At 38.6% G+C, this 20,524-nt stretch overlaps 1 protein-coding gene across 1 annotated transcript in view; it reads right to left on the bottom strand.

The window, feature by feature from the left end:
* LOC140226611 (V-type proton ATPase subunit C 1-B-like) overlaps positions 1-17,237 on the bottom strand; it is a 31,438-nt gene extending 14,201 nt beyond the window's left edge. The window contains exons 1-5 of the mRNA XM_072307064.1: positions 17,102-17,237; positions 5,058-5,257; positions 4,133-4,218; positions 3,232-3,326; positions 76-167 (exon numbers count right to left, since the gene is read on the bottom strand). Of these exons, the coding sequence (XP_072163165.1) occupies positions 76-167; positions 3,232-3,326; positions 4,133-4,218; positions 5,058-5,257 (473 nt within the window). The 5' untranslated portion in view covers positions 17,102-17,237. The remainder of the gene's footprint in view (positions 1-75; positions 168-3,231; positions 3,327-4,132; positions 4,219-5,057; positions 5,258-17,101) is intronic.
* Between the last annotated feature and the right edge of the window lie 3,287 nt (positions 17,238-20,524).

The raw sequence follows: 20,524 nt of genomic DNA, 5'->3' as shown, positions 1-20,524 counted from the left end.
ACAAGTTTAGGATAACATATCCTCAAAGACAAAAGTGGTGAAATTCGGGAAGGGCAGAAAGTGAAAGTGGCTTACGTTGCCTTTCGCTCAAGAGATTGCAGGTTGCCCTTGATGCTGTTGTAGGCTAGTGACTTGGCCTTGAGGTCTCCGTCCATTTGTGTGACTTGCTGCAGGATGAACATCACACAGATCACCAAATAAGAAATCATACTGGAGTGAAACCAACAGACTTGGTGCAACAATGATGTAACTACAGTGGCTTTCTTTTTTGCTCTAACTCTCAATGATTCAGATTTGAAAAAGTAAGAACTAACCCGAGATTTGTATCTGCATCGCCAACTGCTTTCCAGACAGAGGCACTATCGCTGATCTAAAGCCATTCATGGCAGTGACATAATGATGGCTGAGTAAATACTCGATGCCTCACCTCTCTGTCATTCTCTCCTAAGGGTAGGGAACCCAGACCCAAAGAGCAATGTGGATTGAGTGAAAGCAGTAACATTAGTAGAACACATAGTGAAAGTTTGAGGAAAATCGGACAATCAATGGAAAGTTATGCATCGAGTTTTGGTGTTGGAACCGCTGGATGAGGAGGACTACTAGAGGTTATGACGTCATGTTTGGACAACAATATAAAGAAAATATAGAAGGAATTCCACAAAAATTCATGTTTCATGAAAATTTCACATTCTTTCAAGGTGATACTGACGTATTGTATGTTAAGGGTAGTAATTATTCCCCCTGCTTTCTGAAAGCATTTAGTCAAGTGCTCTGTCATAATGGTAGAAAAGTGAATTTTTGTGGAATTTTCATTATATTTTCTTTATATTGTTGTCCATGCATACGTCATAACCTCAAATAGTCTCCTCATCCAGCAGTTCCAACACCAGTACTTTTAGATTCATAACTTTTGCATCAATTGTCCAATTTTCCTCAAACTTTCACTGATGTGTTCTACTAATATTGCAGCTTTCACTCAATCCACATTGCTCTTTGGGTTTGGGTTCCCTTTGAGTCTTGATGTAACCCCTCACTTTTAAGTCTTCAAATCATGTGCTGGACTTCCTACCAAAAGTGCTTTCTGCTTCCCGATAGTGAAACCATATGCAACCATGCACCACAAAACAAACAAAAAGTCGCAACCCTTGACTTTATGTGAGGACTCAAAACAAGTGAAATTGGTTAACTAAGTCAATCTTGAGTTTTTCATATTTTCTGAAAGAGCTATCTTTCTTCTACATTATTCTTTAGTTTGGGATCATAACATGAAAGGGAAAGTGTGTTTACAGCAGTTTTTCTACAACCCCTTTTTGTGGGAGAGTAGAATGATCAGGTATGTATTAGAGGGCCTTTTTCATTTCTTGAAATCCTTTGTACACTCTTCACTTTCAAGTCTAATAACTTTTGAAAGGATAAGGCTACTGCTTTAAAGTTGGCATTAATCATGAACAGAATGTGTTAAAAGAGCATATTTAATTTAGGCTTAATCTGATAATCTCTCCATTGGCATTGCTCCGGTGGTTGACATCCTGTGTTTTGTCCTTTTCATCGCACAGCTAGCGCGGATTGGTGCAAGATTAAGCGCTTGAATACACCCTGTACTTTGGAGCCTCTTTTCTCAGTTCACACTTTTCAAGAGTGTGTGCTTTCTTTCCAGTATTTACAGTGTAGGTAGGTTAGGGGAGTCCATTTGAATTGAGTTGTACATCATTTTAAAACTTAGAGTCTGCTCTTTCAGAATCTGCCCTTAAGTAAAAATCCATGTCTGGCGACTTTTTGTTGGTTTTGTGATGCAGGGTCACATACAGTTGTATGGAAAGTGTTCACACAAACTGGCCAGTGCACACATCTGACATTTGCTACGTACTCTACATGTATTATGTTGGATGATGATGTTTGTAATTTTCCCCATCAACAATACGAGAATCATTATTATCTATAAGATCATTCATGAGGAATTTATTGTGCTTATTTCATACCAATCCAATGGGCATCATATACATTGTACAGTTCATTATTGGTGTTCTGCCTCTTCATTTCTCATCAGTACCATTACCATCGATCATATTTTCACTTTGCAACTGACTGACAAATTTCCCTACATCGACGTAAATAAGCACTGAATTGATCAGTGTTTTTAGTAGTATCAATTCAATGCTTATTTAAGTCGATGTAGGGCAATTTTTTTCATCATCACCATCATCACTGTCACTACAATTACCATCATCATCATCATCATCATCGTCATCGCTGCTATCATCACCATCGTTATTCGTTCATTCATTCATTCAAGCATATGGCACAGTGTGCCTGGTTGATACCATTTGCTGACTATTGCTAGTCAGCTGGGGCAAACCATAAGGGGTCGGCATCATTCACCTGTAATATGTGTCAGTAGGGGAACCACATCACCCAGGTTAGCACTCTATTCTTTGCAATGAATGAATGAAGTGGGATCTGACACAAGTGTGTGTGTCATACCTAACTCACATACAGGACCTCCGTTTAACGTCTCATCTGAGAGACAAAGTGTTTTGTTTCTTATTAGAGGGGACAGAATGCTTGTACACACAACACTGCTCAGTGAGACTCCAGTATCGAACCCAGTACCCTTGGATCTGAAGGCAGACTTGCTACCAACTGAGCAATATCACCGCCCTCATTGTCATCATTTCAATTACCATCATCATCTTCACCTACTGTTCTGACTCGCACCATCACTTTCATCACTATCATCATCACTGGAATCAATTCACCATCTCCTTGGGTTATATCACAATCACCATCATCATCACCATCATCATCACCATCATCATCAACACCATCATCACCATCATCACCATCATCATCACCATCATCATCAACACCATCATCACCATCATCACCATCATCATAACTATCATCATCAACACCATCATCACCATCATCACCATCATCATAACCATCATCATCAACACCATCATCACCATCATCACCATCATCATAACCATCATCATCAACACCATCATCACCATCATCACCATCATCATAACCATCATCATCAACACCATCATCACCATCATCACCATCATCATAACCATCATCATCAACACCATCATCACCATCATCCGATTAGCACCTTCATTGATCACCACTGGTCAGTGTAGTTCAAATATCGTAGTATGAAATGGAAAACAAAGGGAAGTGGATGTCATGGCAATTGGATGCCATGGCAACAGGCATCTCGCTTACCTTGCTGATGATCTCTGAGATGCTCTTTAGAGGTTGTTTGATTGGATATTTGGCCACGTCCCACTGAAACCTAGTGATGTATGTGGTCAGGTCCACTGCAATAAATGAATGACAGGAATGTCAGTTTATAGAGAGAAGGAGAGGGCCTGAAATACATCTTCACCGAGTTACTTTGTACCTGAAAGAGCCTGATTTCAGGCTTTTGCAAAGCACTGCAACATCCTCTCAACCTGTTTTATACCACAGATTTCTGCTTAGTGTCGCCTCCACACGTTTCAGGAAGAGTGTATGCATATTTACAAAATATATACCGACATTACACAGGAATTTACTGCAAATATTCATATGATTTCATTCAGTCAAAGCAAAATACATATCATTTAAAAGTAGAACACAGCGACACGAGGAAAATCAGATAATCTATTCAAAAGTCATGAACTTGAAAGTTTGGGTTAAGTTCTTCTGCCAGTGTCGCTGGATAAGAAGGTTACAGCTGTTCCTCAAGTTACAGTAGTGGTGAGACATACATATATAGGCAATGAGAAAAGAATGCCACAAACCTTAGCCCTTTTCAATGAAAAGTACACATTCCCTCAACTTTTTATTGATATCATTGTATGCCCCAAGGGGTAATATTCTTCCCCTGGACAAATAAGGGAGGTAAGTTTAAAGATATTTCATTATGCATTAAAAAAAATCATACTAGCAATGATAATGAAATATGAAATTCCCTGAACATCTATTTTTTTTTTTTTATTTCTTCATTTTTTGTAATAATGTTCCACTACCCTGTCGTCATGTACTGTTGCAGGACATGTATTTTTATCCATAAAGGCAACAAAAATATGAGATGAAAGAGAGAGAAATGATGAGAAAGAGGAGACTACTACTGAAGACTCACTCCTGTTGGCCATGAGATTCTCTGCCAGTCGGTCTCGTTGGTCCTCTAGAACCTCTCCAAGGTAGTGGGCAAGTTTGTGGGTGATACTGGAAAGGGGGAGAAACAGCTTATCCAATTTAACTATGCTCTATCAAATAATGATAATAATTATAATAATAACAACAATGATAATGAGGATGAGGATGATCATGATCATGATGATAACAACAACAGCAACAACAACAATAAGAATAATAATAATAATAATAATAATAATAATAATAATAATAATAATAATAATAATAATGATAATAATGACAATAATAATAACAATAATAACAATAATAATTTCAATAAAAACAATGATAATGATAACAATTGAATTTGGTATGGCACTTTTAATACCGGTGCTTCTGGTATTAACAATACAATGTGAACTAAATTCCTAGCTTAAATTTGCTCTCTTTATAACAATTCATGTACAGATATTTTTTTTTTTTTTAATTGAGTCAAGATAATCATGCTGGGCTTCCGGTATGATCTTGTTAGAAATGGAAAATGAAATGAAATGAATAAAATTAAATGAAATTGAGAACATAAATGAGAGAAAGAGAAGGTGAAGCGATCAAGGGAAACATAATAAAACAAGAAGAAGAAAAAGTAGAAAAATACAGAAAGAAAGAAAACAGAAATAGTTTCCAGAAAGAAAGAGACAAAATGATGATACCTCACAAGGGAAAAGACAAAGGAATGAAATGAAAGTGAGATAAAGAAATAAAACAAAATTCAAGAGAGAAGGGAATGAAAGAGATGTAGGTTTAGAGCAACTTAGAGATCATTTCTAATGCATGAATATTTATGTTTACATGTAATAGGATATGGCCCCAAGACATCTTCATTGTATTGGTATAGCAGTGTTTTCTACTGGCATTCCCTTTAGACTCACTTTTCAACGTAGGAATCCAACTTTCCAAGCTCATCGGACAGCCCCACCAGGGTGTCCAGCGTTCCCACCTTCAGGTCCGGGATCGGGAACTTGAAGTTCATGGACAAGTCGAACCTGACGGTGGCGCCGTTCAGCCTCTCCCATGTCTGCTGGCACGTCTTCTCGCCCGGCGCCGAGATCAGCCAGAATTCACCGCTCATCTGAAACAAACCGCAGCATAAAGCAATTTGTCTCCTCAACTTAAAGGCATAATTTACCATTTGCAGATGAAATAAAAACCCAGCATTTGTGCTTCAAAATAGTTCTAAAATGTGAGTTAGGGATAGAAACAACCAATGTAAAAATCTGAACCAGCATAATTGAGGTTAAGTATTGATAAATATAAAACACGTGAACAATAGTTATAATAAAAACGTTTCCAGACTAAAATTGTCTACAGACAGTTATGGTTTATCCCCCAGCATTCCCACTGATTCCCACTGATCAGTTACTAGCCATCCCCTTTAATGAGAAAAATAGTGATATCTCCCAAATATGTTAGGTTTTATTGCAAAAATTTCATATGGTAGGATGTTTTGTGATACAACTGATCTACACATCAAATGTGATATCTTTTAAAACATTTTTTAAATCACTGCTCCCAAAGGTAAACAGGACCTTTAAAGTAAAGTGATTAACAACCTCTAGCCAAAAATGCCCTTTATACACCAATCAGACTTGGTAGCATGATCTCCCATTACTGCCGTGTCCCACCTGTAACAGTGAATGCATGACAGATACATGTATTATGTCATGGTGCAGCAGCTCACTATTACTGGATGGGTGTATGGGGAAAAGTTTCTCCAAGTTCAGAGAATGCACACAGAAAAAAAAAAAATAAAAAATACCCCCCCCAAAAAAAAAAAAAAAAAGTTTATCTAGATGGTATTTCCCTACAACTGTGATATCATAGTTGTACCAAGTTGTTTCTACAAAATATAGAATTTTACAAATGTTCCCTTTATTCATGAAAAGTACAAGTTACAGTACCTTCACTTGCTGCAGAGATGTATATCACAACTTGTACAAGTTTTCGCGCAAAATATTTGACAATGCCTTCTGAAAAGCGAAGTCACATGATATTTATCTTAATTTTCAAGGGAATAGCCATAAAAAGAAATTTTTATCTGCCTGCATTAGTCGAGTCAGAGATGGAACACGGTTTGTCAATGAAATAAGTAATAATACTTTAAAAGTGCAATCACATCGGCCATCACACAAAAATAACGATAAATACAGACAAAGAAACACACAGACAAATAAAAAAAGAACAAAATAAATACCTGTACTATCCTAAACCTGCAATATCCAAAAAAGCATGGAGTGAAGTTTCTACTGGGTCAATGTTCTGTACTGCAACTTGGGAACTTCTGTAAATGGCATGTATGCAAACCTGACCAACGATACTGATAAAATCCAAACACACATGAACTTGCAGTGCTCAACTACAATCGTGTAGCATTTTAGTCTTGAGCAAGACTTACAGATTTATCAATGCAACTCTCCCTTTTGACATAGCCATTGATACACCATTCAAACAGGACTCCAGAATCAAGGAAACATCAAAACAAACTAACAAAAACAATTTTAAAGTGAAAACAAAGTTCTGGTAAGGGCCTGAGAACCCGTCTGGCACCATTTCATATTTGCTTGCAATATATCGAAAGAGTCTACAAAGAAACTTACCTGGCTGACACGGTTTGCCGGAATGATGAGTCGTTTTGGAGTATTTTGAGAAAAATAATAAAAGTCGGTAGACCGACTTTTATTCCAGAAGGCTCCAGACTAACTCGGTCTCAGGGAAAACTCGACCCTATTTCAGACAATTTACACACAGTTCGTGATCGCCATTTTCATCAGTACTCTATACTATGGGTACCAAACGAGGCCTTGATGAGCACACAGGAAAGTGCGTGCTAATCCTGTGCAAAACAAATGGACAGCGCGCGGTCCTCAAGCCTACTACAATTTTTGTAGTATACGCACATCACCTCAGTTGCTGAGACGCGAGGTCTTTGAAGTTTTTGTTGTTGTTTATCAAGCGTCTTTGATTGTTTTTAGAGGTGCTTGAGAGGTGCACACTAATTTTGCATGCGCGCCAAAGAGGTTTTTGATGCGCGCGTTGTAACAATTCGGACCTTTACTGCGATTAGCCAGAACGCTAATGTACAATAATCCATGTAGTTTATACAGGCCGCTCCCATTATGCATAGTACAACGCTGTAAAATCCAGAGGAACAACCAATACAACTCATCCCGCCGTCAAGCAAAGCGAGGCCGAGTTATCCCCGAGTCCGAGTCTAGCCTGACCCCGTTCGGGTAAGTTCTGAGATTGAACGTTTTTGGTTAATATTTCCCATTTTCGTCGTTACCCATCGAATATCTTGTTCTTACAGCGTTATTCCGCACATTTCCTAGGCATACGTTCACATTTTGGAGCAAAATTTGACAACTTTTGCAGGCGTACCAGAACTTTGTTTGGGCTTTAACTCATTCAGCACTTCAGCACCTATAATGGCACTGAATGCAGTTATTATCTATACCACAGCAATCACTAATATGAAATATATTTGCCACCCCACCACATTTTGAAACAACACAAATTATGTGAACTGTAGCCAGCAGTGTTATCATTATATTCATCACTATGACTTTGATGATGATGTCGCAATTATAATCATTATCACTATTATTTACTAAGTCCTGCTCACTACTACCAAATTGTTAGTGCATTATAAACAGAAACTATGCCATAAATGGACACCACATAAAACACAGATCACTCTTTGACACACACAGAGAGAGAGAGAGAGAGAGCTCTGATAGGGAGAGAGGATAGAGTCTGAACCCAAGACTATCTTAGCCACAGATGATTGAGACCCAAAGTACAGGTACTGTTCATAGATTTCCTCTGCTTTTGTGTCATTTCCTCTATCGAAGCAGCCATCTTCTGTACAGCGATGGACAGCACTTGCAATTTCCACAATGTGTGTTTGTTTGTGGTTTTTTTTAAGATTGCACAGCCCATGTGTCACATTCATGATTATTGCATAGCTCAGACACTTTCATAATTTAAAGGGATAGTACAGTATAATTTGAGGTGAAGACTCAGCTTTTAGCTTTTTGCAAAATACTTACTGTACATGTAGAAACCACTTTATGAAATGTTAATGAGCATACAATTCTCAGAGGAATTCCTACAGCAGGGCTGCACACTGGCGCCGGTCCGACGGTCAAAGACCGGTAAAAGTCACTGTCGGACCGGTAACTTTTCAGGAAATCCACAAGTTACCGGTCCGACATGACCAGTAAAAAAAAAAAAAAAAAAAAAAAAAGCATTGGTGGGGTCAGTAGAAAGAAAAAGAGCAGCCCCGATCAGGGAGAAACAGAATGCAAGATATCGAACTGTTCAACAAGTTTTACGCAAATTTTCGTTTATGTCTACCGGTGCACTTTGTACAGTAAACATACATTAGTTTTGAGCACTAGCAGTCGACCAGTTACTGTAAACGTGGAAATTTTCGCGGTACATTAATTTTCGCGGATTTCGCGCTACGTTCAGCTAGCGCGAATTCAAAAACGCGCGAATATATCTTCACAATTTTCTATGCACATTTTGAACGGGATGAATTGTGTGCGCTTCATCGATGATACTGCTGCGTAGTACAATGTACAGGCATGTTTACGCTACTGTGCGAAGAGACGATACTAGTAGATTGATGTGTACTGTAGCATGTGTGTGTGTGTGGTGTGTGTCCTCGAACATGTTGTAAGTATTGTGCGTGTACGTGTGTGTAGCGTACTAGTAGCGTAGAGAGCGACGCTCGGTAATGCTTGCTGAATATCCGGCCGCGATCCTCCGATCCCATTGGCGCAAAAAAAAAAAAAAAAAAAAAATGTTGCTCCCATTGCATGCCCCCCCCCCCCCAAGCTGTGGTATGTGGACGACGTCGTGCATTTCAAGACGTACTGTAGTGAGCGCGTACCTACATACCGTGCATTCCGATTGGATTGTATGCGTGTGTATGTGGTAAGTATATGTGATGAAATCGTTGTGTGTCATGCTAGGCGTACCGGTATGCGGTACGGTATGCGGTCTATGTATGCAACGCGCATGCACTAGATTCCTAAGAGTGTTTGAATTTTTCCCGGGATTTCCTTCCGTTGGCAATTCAATCTTTGCGAAAATGCTTCGTTATTTTAAGCCAGTATCGAAGACAGATAATCTTCAGCTTTTTCCAAAGCCTGCCAACAAGATCTTGCAAGAGGATGGACTTGATCCAGCATCCATCCGATCAGCAAATGAGGAGATTTTGAAGAAAGTGGAAGAAGATTCATCGGACCAAACGCTTGGGTCTACGTTGTCTGCCGCTAGTTCTACTAGTGGCGGCAAAGTGAAACCCAAGCGTGGTCCGTATGGAGTCTACTCCAGCCAGCTTCGTGCGAAGATTGGCAGATACGCAGCTGAAAATGGCGTTGTTGCGGCGGCAAGAAATTTCACCAAGGAACTCGGACGCCCTGTCAACGAGAGTACGGTGAGAGGGATGAAGAAGGCCTACCTCGGAAAGCTGGACGAAGCTATCCCTGAACCGATCGACGAACTTGCCCGTCAGCACCGCGGCAGACCTCTCATGCTTGGAAAGGAGATGGATTTGAAGGTCCAAAAATTCATCAGGGCTTTGCGCGAGAGTGGAGGACCTGTATCAACCCCTCTGGTGGTAGCGGCAACGAAGGGACTGTTGAAAAATGAGACCCCTCCAATTCTGTCAGAATTTGGGGGACACCTAGTCATCGAGAAGACTTGGGCACGCTCTTTGCTACAGCGCATGAACTTCACGAAGCGGAAAGGCACAAAAGCAGCTCGGAAACTCCCTGATGACCTTGAGGCTTTGCGGGGGAAGTTTCAGCGGCGGATTGGCAGGCGTGTCCTGAAGTACAACATCCCAGACGAACTGATCTTGAACTGGGATCAGACTGCCGTGGAAGTAATTCCATCTGGGAGCTGGACAATGAATCATCGTGGGGAAACGCAAGTGGAGATCAAGGGAGTGGATGACAAGAGGCAGTACACTGCCCTTCTTGCATGCACCATGAGTGGCGAGCTGTTGCCTCCTCAGATTATCTATCAGGGGACCACTGAGAGATGTCATCCAAACATCAACTTTCCTCGAGATTGGGACATCTGGCATAGCGTCAGTCACTGGAGTACAAGCGACACCATGGTGCGCTACATCGAGCGGATCATTGTTCCATATGTTCGGCGCACTCAGGAGAGGCTGAACACCATCGCTCCTCCACTTCTCATCTTCGATGTGTTTGCTGCCCATCGTACTGATGACGTCAGGAGAGCAATCACGGAAGCAGGTGGTCTGTGCGTGTTCGTTCCACCTACATGCACGGATGAAATGCAGCCTCTCGATGCTACTGTGAATGCCAAGTACAAACAGGTGATGCGCACGCAATTCCAGATGTGGTTTGCCGAAAAAGTGGCAGCAATGGTAGAGCAAGGGCTTGGAGCGGCTGACATCGCGTCTCGATTGGATTTACGCACGGCCACCATCAAGCCTGTACACGCCCAGTGGCTTATCCGCACCCAAGCGATCGTGTCAAGCGAGGCAGAGATCATCAAGGAGGGGTTCAGGAAAACTGGAATCGTGCAGGCGGTGTACGATGCTCGTGCAGGTCCCGTACCTCCATGTGCTGACAGTGACGCCGAAACAGGCGAATGGGATGACGAGTAGACATCTCCCCAACTTCTTCGTGACTTTCAGTTCTAATTTGCCTGTTGTTTTTGACTTCGGATGTAGGCCTACTTGTTTTCTTTTTTTCTGGGGACGCATCCAGTGATTGTTAAGAGTTGTCCATTGATATTGCCGTTGCAACATGTTCAGAATGGAAAGTTATGTTCCAAATACGAACCAGATCAGATGTTGAATAACGTTACTGCTGTTGTTAGTGTTCACTCAGCATGTTTGTACTGTAACCTGGAATCAACTTCAACTGCTTGATGAGCTTGGAATGCAGCAATTAATTTGGAATACAATGTATTTACCTAGCTTTGACTCTGAGCAGCTGCCGTAAAAAAGTTCGGTGTGGATGTTTTTGGATAAACTTTGGAAATATTACATCTCCAATCTTTGGAAATGAGCTGGAGGCAGTGGAGCATCTACACTAGTATGGGTAAGTTAAAAATCTGAAACGTGCCAAGATTCATTATTTTTGTAAACGTCTACGAGTACAGTACACATGTGCTCTCTAGCTCTGTGGCCATGCGTACCGGCCTAGCAATAAAGTAGCGTAGCAACATAGCACTAGCAGTATTGTCGCACGCACCGCACGCACCGATGCTACATTCCCCCGTAACTACGGTACTACAGTCACAGCTGTACTACGTATTTGAGTGCTTGTACTCGCAGTCGAGCCGCTCGCTACGTCGCTTGTCGTACGCTGGCATAGCAAGCTATGTAGCAGAGGCTTTGGATGAAAGCAGTGAATGTGTACTACAGTAAAAGTAACCTGCTGCGGAGCGCGAATTTAAGAACCCGCGAATACGTTTTCGAGCCGCTCAGCGCGAAAAATTAATCGCGCGAAAATATTGACGTTTACAGTATTCGCCCTCGCTTTTTGCGCATTTGGCGCTGCTCACGCACTGCCATGCAATGCAATACATGCAGAGCATGTACAGTGTAACTGCTTTTCGTTTGCTTGCGATCGGCGGTCATGCCAGACAAGAAGCATTGATAGAAGCGCACACATCTGGGTCATTTTACTCATGATTTTTTTTTAACGCAAGATCGATCCGATCCCGGCTTCGCAGCAGCGTGGCAGTTATGTTAGAACTAATTTACTTGTGTCAATTTTTAGAAAAAGTAAAAACACATTCGATATTCAGCGATTCAGTAAATGGATCTGATTGCGTTCATTTTCATTTTACACAGTCATTTCACAAATGAATATTTTCATTCGCTCAGAATGGTCTCATAATGAAGATAGGCGCAAAAAGGATCACGAAATCGGCTCTTCCGTGTACTTTTTAAGAACGCATGCACAAAATGTGAATAGATAATACTAGGGAGGAAAAAAAAAATCACGAAATCATGGCAGTCCCGCTTACATATTTGAGGTAGAAATCGTCCCAAAAAGGATCATGAATTCGACCGGCCGCGTTGTATCTTTCAAAAGCTTATGTACGAAATGCGAGGAGATTATAGAGGAGAAAAAAAAATAATAAAGGACACATTTTGGTGAGTGCATCATAAAAGATTACAGCCGAATAACAATTCATGAAATCAACGCAATCCCGTTGAAATTTGAGGAAATAATAGGCGCAAAAAGGATCTTGAATTCAGTCCTGCATGCCGTGTTGGTTATCAAAAACGCATGCACAAATGCGACGAGATTATCGGGAGACAAATAAAAAACACATTTTACCCTTCTGGTGCGTGCATCATAAAAAATTACATCTGAAGTAGTTCATGAAATCGCCACAATCCCGCTGATATTTGAGGTAGAAATATGCGCAAAAAGGATCGTGAATTCGGCCGTGTCATATACCTTTAGAACGCTTGTACGAAATGGGAAAAGATTAGCGGGAGAAAATTAAAGGACACATTTTCACCCCTTTTGGCGCTTGCATCATTATAGATTACAGCCGAATAGTAATTCATGAAAATTTCGCAATCCCGTTGGAATTTGAGTAAACAATAATAGGCGCAAAAAGAATATCGAATTCGGCCCTGCATGCAATGTATAATTTTGAAAACGCATGCACAAATGCGAAGAAATTATCGGGAGAAAAATAAAGAACGCATTTTCAACCCTTCTGATGAATGTATCACAAAAGATTTCAGCCGAAATAATTAATGACATATCGCAATCCCACTGATATTTGATGTAGAAATAGGCGCTAAAAGGATCGTGAATTCGGCCGTGACGTGGTGACGCAATGCGAAGTGATTATTGGGTGAAAAATACAGGACACGTTTTCAAACCCTTTTTGCCCGTGCATCATAAAGATTAGAGCCGAATAATAATTCATAAAATCATCGCAATCCCGTTGAAGTTTGAGGAAACGATAGGCGCAAAAGAATCATGATTTTTGGCCGTGTCGTGTATCTTTTAAGAACGCATTTACGAAATGCGAAGAGTTTATCGGGGAAAAATAAAGGACACATTTTCAACCCCTTTTGGCGCGTGTATCATAAAAGATTGCGTCCGAAGTCATACATGAAATCATCGCAATCCCGCTGATATTTCAGGTAGAAATAGACGCAAAAAGGATCGTGAATTCGGCCGTGTCGTATACCTTTCAAGAACGCATGTACGGAATGTGAAGAAATTATGGGGAGAAAAATAAAGAACGCATTTTCAACCATTCTAGCTGGTGCGTGCATCACAAAAGATTACATCAGAAGTAATTCATGAAATTGCCACAATTCGGCTGATATTTAATGTAGAAATAGGCAATAAAAGGATCGTGAATTCAGCCGTGTCGTATACGCATGTACGAAATGCGAAGAGATTATTGGGAGAAAAATACAGGACACATTTTCAACCTTTTTTTGCCCCGTGCATCATAAAGATTACAGCCGAATAATAATTCATGAAATCATCGCAATCCCGTTGAAGTTTGAGGAAACAATAGGCGCAAAAAGAATCATGATTTTTGGCCGTGTTGTATATCTTTTAAGCACGCATTTACGAAATGCGAAGAGTTTATCCGGGAAAAATAAAGGACACATTTTCAACCCATTTTGGCGCGTTATCATAAAAGATTACAGCCGAAGTTATTCATAAAATCATCGCAATCCCGCTAATATTTTAGGTAGAAATAGGCGCAAAAACGATCGTGAATTCTGCCGTGTCGTATACCTTTCAAGAACGCATGTACGGAATGCGAAGAGATTATGGGGAGAAAAATAAAGAACGCATTTTCAACCATTCTCGCCGGTGCGTGCATCACAAAAAGTTACATCCGAAGTAATTCATGAAATTGTCCCAATTCCGCTGATATTTGAGGTAGAAATAGGCGCAAAAAGTATCATGAATTCGGCCATGTGGTGCATCTTTTTAAGAACGCACTTACGAAATTCGAAGAGTTTATCGGGAAAAATAAAGGACACATTTTCAACCTCTTTTGGCGCTTGCATCATAAAAGATTACAGCCGAAGTAATTTATGAAATTGTCACAATCCCGCTGATATTTGAGGTAGAAATAGGCGCAAAAAGTATCATGAATTCGGCCATGTGGTGCATTTTTTTTAAGAACGCACTTACGAAATTCGAAGAGTTTATCGGGAAAAATAAAGGACACATTTTCAACCTCTTTTGGCGCTTGCATCTGAAAATATTACAGCCGAAGTAATTTATGAAATCGTCACAATCCCGCTAATATTTGAGGTGGAAATGGGCGCAAAAAGGATTGCGAATTCGGCCCTGCATGTCGTGTACCTGTCTAGAACGCATGCACAATGCGAATAGATTATCGGGAGAAAAATAAAGAACCCCTTGAAGCGCGTGCATCAGAAAATATCACAGCTAAAATAATTCATTAAATCGTCGCAATCCAACTGACCACCAAGTGCAGCAGCAGCAAGTTCGTGCGCCGATGTTTAGAAAAAGTCACAAACGCATTTGATACAATCTGATTTTGTTCATTATCATTTTACACTGTAATTCACAAACATTCTATTTTTTCCTATCTTTTCTTTTTATTTCTTGTGCAATAAATAACGCAAGTTTTAAAAATAATATTAATCTGTTAAATGTACATGGGTAAGGGGGTACGTCCATAAAAAAACAAGAAAACAAGTTTGCAAGTCATTTAATGTTTTTTTAGGTTGTCGTTGTTGACCGGTAAATTTTCTGTTCGGACCGGTAAAAAATGGTAAAACGGGGCATTTACCGGTCCGACAGAGACAGGTTGGACCGGCAGAAAAAATGGGTTAGTGTGCAGCCCTGCCTACAGTACTTCATTTCATGAAAATCTGTTTTGAATTGGCCGAGATATCCAAAAACACAGTAAAACAAAGCGATTCCACAATTGTAATAAAAGGTGGGTCCCATCTTTAATTAGGATCCTTTCATTTTTGCATATTAATCAGTCATTTAAAAACCAATTTTCATCGAAAAAACTTTGAATTCCTCTTACATTGTAAAATTGTATGCTCTTTTATATCATTTCATACATGTAAAAGAGGTTTTTCACTATCTTAAAAAAAAAATCCTTAAACTTTGGAAACCTAAAGCCTCATCTCAACAGAAACTGGTATCATTCCTTTAAAACTTGCCAAGTTTTTTCATCAGTATTCTCTTTCAGCGATCCATCCAAACTTCTATTCATTGACATTAGTGTCCAGACAGCTTTCAGCAAAAAAAAAAAAAAAGGCAAAGTGAGAATTTAGTCTCAGAGGCTACGCCTTCCGTTATTATGAAATATTGCAGACCTACAGCTGTACATTGTACAAAATGTATACTGCAATTTCATACAACTTTTGAAGTTACTTTTTTTGGCACAATGCATACAATGTACTTCACTTTAAAAACCAATACAAATAATACAAAATGTACCAAAACAGAACATTCAATGACAATTACCGACAGTACCAGGTACAAACTTACACAACTTGACATTGTATCTTCAGAGACTTTAAAATGAGTGAAGATGGGTTTTGATTGGGTTTTGTTTTTGCTGTTTTGGGGGGGGGGGGCGGGAGGGGGAAGAGAATAACTAAATTATCAAAGTTATCACTTCCTTACAGTGTACAGTACTTGTAAAAAAAAAAAAAAAAAAATCAAATCATTGTAAAACCATACATTTTTTTAGTGCAATTTAATATCATGTATTTTGTGAGAGCCAAGATTCGCAAAATTAAAATGCATGTTCTTACATTGTATAAAGGTGTATGTCCAACTGCAGCTGTACATAGTTTATTCATTATAAATCTAAAATGATAACCAGCAAAATGCTATCACAACAAGCCTTCTAAAGTTCTATGCTCACATACAGTAAATTATAAAGATTGAATTGACAGTTACTGATGAAATTTTCAGTAACAATCTCAGCAATTCCGGGATGTGGTGGTGTATGTACTGTTACCAAAAATAACATTTATTCCAAAAAAAAAAAAAAAAAAAACCTGCACCAAGGTTAAACCTCCCATGTCAAACGTTGACCGCATGCGGTCAAATTTTGGGCAGCGTTATGGTCAAATTTGATATGGGCAGCTTGCTTATACCCCCTGACCAGTCCTGACTGAATATTTTACTTGTACCATACTTACTTAGGCTTAGCAATGGCATTAGAAGGCCAAAAAGTGATACAAGGTCAAGGCCAACTTGTACATGTACTGTATGCAGATCAGATATCTAGGCCTACCGACAGTGACACTTTGTTCGATGATCATGATGATAGGAAAACATCAAATATTAAACAAAATAAATCAACATTTGCAGCAGAGAATCATTGCTGTTTAATGTTAAGCGTATGCATAGTGTAAAAAGAATAAACATTGTGATACATTGATAAATATCATCATCCAATATTAATTCATTTTTTAAATTAATTTGATCTAAATTCACATGTAAAAACCAATTAACTAAATAGGCCCTAATGGTTACAGTGTTAGTGTTAGACATCTAGGAGTACAAGTAATTTAGATCTAGGACTCTAGGAGAAAGAGGGGGGAAAGGGTGGCTCCAAGAAATTCCAAAAGTTGTAAATTCAAAAGAGGTGAGCAAAAATGACTTGCCCAGAGTCAGGGCAGTCCAAAAAGACAAACAAACAAACAAACAAACATGACACGGCCATGGAAAAAGGAAATTTAAATACTGACGCAACGCTGCGTGCACAACTACATGTAACGCTAGATTTCTACAGTAACATGCCCCCGGCGCGGCAACTGCCAGCACAATGCAGCCAGGGCCAGCCCACTGCGAACATGGGTTTACGTACATCCTACCTCATTGAACACTATCGTATGAGTGTGTTGACTCCGCGTACTTACGATCAAATTCTGATGAAATCTAGCTCCTTTTTTACCACAAAATCCTTCCCTTCAGACGTCAGGGATACATCAAATGTCTGTTCACTCTCGTTGGGTTTACTGTCTTTGAGTGCTGCTGTTTGGCATTGAAATAAATTAGACCGTCTTCGCGAAGGATGGGCTATTCCTAGCGAGAATCAAAGTCCCATGACCAGTGTACAAAGAAGTGCTATAACACATCTCTCTAGATATTAAGGTGGTACGTTTATTACGTTGCTCGAAACTCAACATGACGGCAGCGATAGTTAGAAGTGCAAATTGATGGGAGTTGAGTATTATAACGGAGTATCGGGCTTGATCTGGCAAAACATGTTTTGTTTTGTTTTTTTAATAGATATTTCGAGACATTCGCTTTTTAAGTTTAAATGCTTGCTGTTTTTTCATGCAGCAATATACATAAAATGGGCATGTTCCATAACAAATAGTGAACTTAAGTTTGTTTTTTTTTTTATTTTTTTTTTAAGATTCTAGATAACAGATTACTCATAATCAACTGGCGAGATAACTTGTAAATCATACATTTTCTAACAAAATACGTATTATAGTTTTGCCAGATTAATGCTGGCAAATTCAACAACTTGAATAAATAAACTGGCAAAACGTATATATAATTATGATTAAAAAAGGGGTGTGCACATTATACCCTTGGTGCCTTTGATGCTAAAAAAAAATAATAATAATTTAGTGATGTTGTTTTTGTTGAAGCAGCTATCTTCGGAAAATTTTTCGTTGATGTGCATTGTTGCTGCAGATATTGTTTATTTTTATGTTATCATGACAGTGATGTCACTGTTTTTCTTTTTTCAGTACAAAATAATACCTTTTAAACGATATTGGTCACTATACATAAAGGTACATTTTTGAAGTTATGGTCAAAAGAAGCACACATTTTCTTATTATTCTCTTTATTTTTCTTGACCCGAATCGCAAATATCTCCATTTGGCAATAATGGACTTATCGGTTTTTGCGAACAAACTCTTTATTTCCACATCCGCGTTGTTGAATTCAGGTAAGGAATAGAAAAATAGCCTTCAGAGAGGGAGTATTTTTTTTTTTTTTTTTTTTTTTTGTCTTCATAGCTCGTTGTTCATTTGATAGCCTGTTGTTTTTACTTTTCTTTGGGCCGGAGAGAGCTTAAAGGAATAAAGGACAGACGGAAGAAGACAAAAGAAGAAGAAGAAGAAGAAGAAGAAGAAGAAGAAGAAGAAGAAGAAGAAGAAATCACGATCTCAACAAGAAAAACGTTTCGAGGAATAGAATCAGTTCTATTCCACAGCTACAATCTGCTGTGGATGTCATCCACAGCAGTTTTAGCTGTGGATGACATTGACTACCTAACGTTAGTTACTCATATCATAGCTTGTCATCAGTGAAAAAATTCAATATTACACTATAGTTAGCTTAACGTGATGAATAAATAATTGTTGTGAGATGACACACAGTGCCCAGTGTAGACAGGACGCCGCCCTTAGTGAGGACTGGTCCACTTTATTAAAAAAAAATATATATATGAAGAGTTTGTTTGCAAAAACCGATAAGTCCATTCTTGAAGATTTTGAAGTACGGTCTCTGTCAAAAGGTACAAAATAATACCTTTTAAATGATATATTGGTCACGTCATATCAAGGTAAATTTTTGATGTTATGGTCAAAAGAAGCAAAAATGTTGTTATCATTCTCTTTATTTTTCTTGACCTTTAATCGCAAATATCTCCATTTGGCAAATATGGACTTATCGGTTTTTGCAAACAAACTCTTCATATATTGTGCGACCTTGTTTTGATTTCTGCATGATCATTTTCTTTATTTTCAGGACCTGCAATTTTTGTTTCACTATTCTTTCTTCCTTGATATCTTTTTGTCTTCTTTTTGCTTTCAGATAGCAGCTCTCAAAGCTTATTGAGTCAGCTGTAAGACCTTTGAAGACAACGGGAAAAGAGTGAAACAAGAATTACAAAAGGATACAGGGATCAATAAGATTAATCAACAGATTGGCACACTTTATAGTCTTGTTAACACCACGTCCTATTTTGTTCGTTTGATTGATTGTTTGTTTTGCCATCCATACTATGCAGATTGTTGGCAATATTATATACCCCTTAAACGTATTGTATAATTTTGGTTAATGAGACCTAACTTCAGATTTCGAACATTTTTGTGAGATAATGAGAAACCTCTTATATGAATTATGAAAGAGCGTTGTATAAGAGGGATTCAACATTAATTGATGATCATTGGTTTTGAAACGGCTGAGATATAAGAGCAGTTCTAATAAAAGGTGGGGCCCACCTTCCATTAGGATCGCTTTGTTTTACTTTGTTTTTGACTGTCTCAGCCATTCCAAAACCAATTATTTCCATCTATAACAAACTTTAAATTCCTCTTAGATTATTACGCTCTGTATAATGAAGAGTTTGTTCGCAAAAACCGATAAGTCCATATTTGCCAAATGGAGATATTTGCGATTAAAGGTCAAAAAAACTAAAGAGAATAATAAGAAAATTTTTGCTTCTTTTGACCATAACTTAAAAAATGTACCTTTTTATGTAATGACCAATATATGAAGAGTTTGTTTGCAAAAAACGATAAGTCCATTTTTGAAAATTTTGAAGTACGGTCTCTGTCATAGAGTACAAAATAATACCTTTTAAATGATATATTGGTTATTACATATAAAGGTACATTTTTGAAGTTATGGTCAAAATAAGCAACAATTTCTCATTATTCTCTTTATTTTTCTTGACCTTTAATCGCAAATATCTCCGTTTTGCAAATATGGATTTATCGGTTTTTGCGAACAAACTCTTCATATCATTTGAAAGGTATTATTTTGTACTTTATGACAGAGACCGTATATGTACTTCAAAATCTTCAAAAATGGACTTATCGGTTTTTGCAAACAAACTCTTCATATTATTTCTTAAGTGATGGTTTCTTGGTATCTCGCAGAAAGTTAAAAGCTCAATCCTCATCTCCACCAATAATCTCACATATCCATACCAGTCCTCGGAAACACAAATAACTTCACACCACATTAAATTGTCAGTGATTGTGGCACCGTCGCCTCATCTCCCGCATTCAAGTAGCACCCTGGCGATTCGCTCCCTCCGAATGTCACACATATTATTGCAGTCTTCCTCTTGGAACCTTTTTTTAAAAAATATTATTATTATTCAAAATAAAGAAAATGTTACCAAGTATTGTATTCATAGGGAATTCGGAAAAACTGTTTGTATGTATGTATAATGATTGTATTTCTATCCTCCCATTAGATAACCTGTTGATAGATCATTTTGTGTAATGCTATAAGAATAAAAAAAAAAAAGAAGACACGGACTATTTGAGACGCTCATGACGACGATAACGATTATGATTGTAGAGGAG

The sequence above is a fragment of the Diadema setosum genome, chromosome 3, assembly GCF_964275005.1.
Source record: "Diadema setosum chromosome 3, eeDiaSeto1, whole genome shotgun sequence".
NCBI lineage: Eukaryota > Metazoa > Echinodermata > Echinoidea > Diadematoida > Diadematidae > Diadema > Diadema setosum.
The sequence above is the reverse complement of the archived record's forward strand: the minus strand, read 5'-3'. Positions and strand labels throughout refer to the sequence as shown.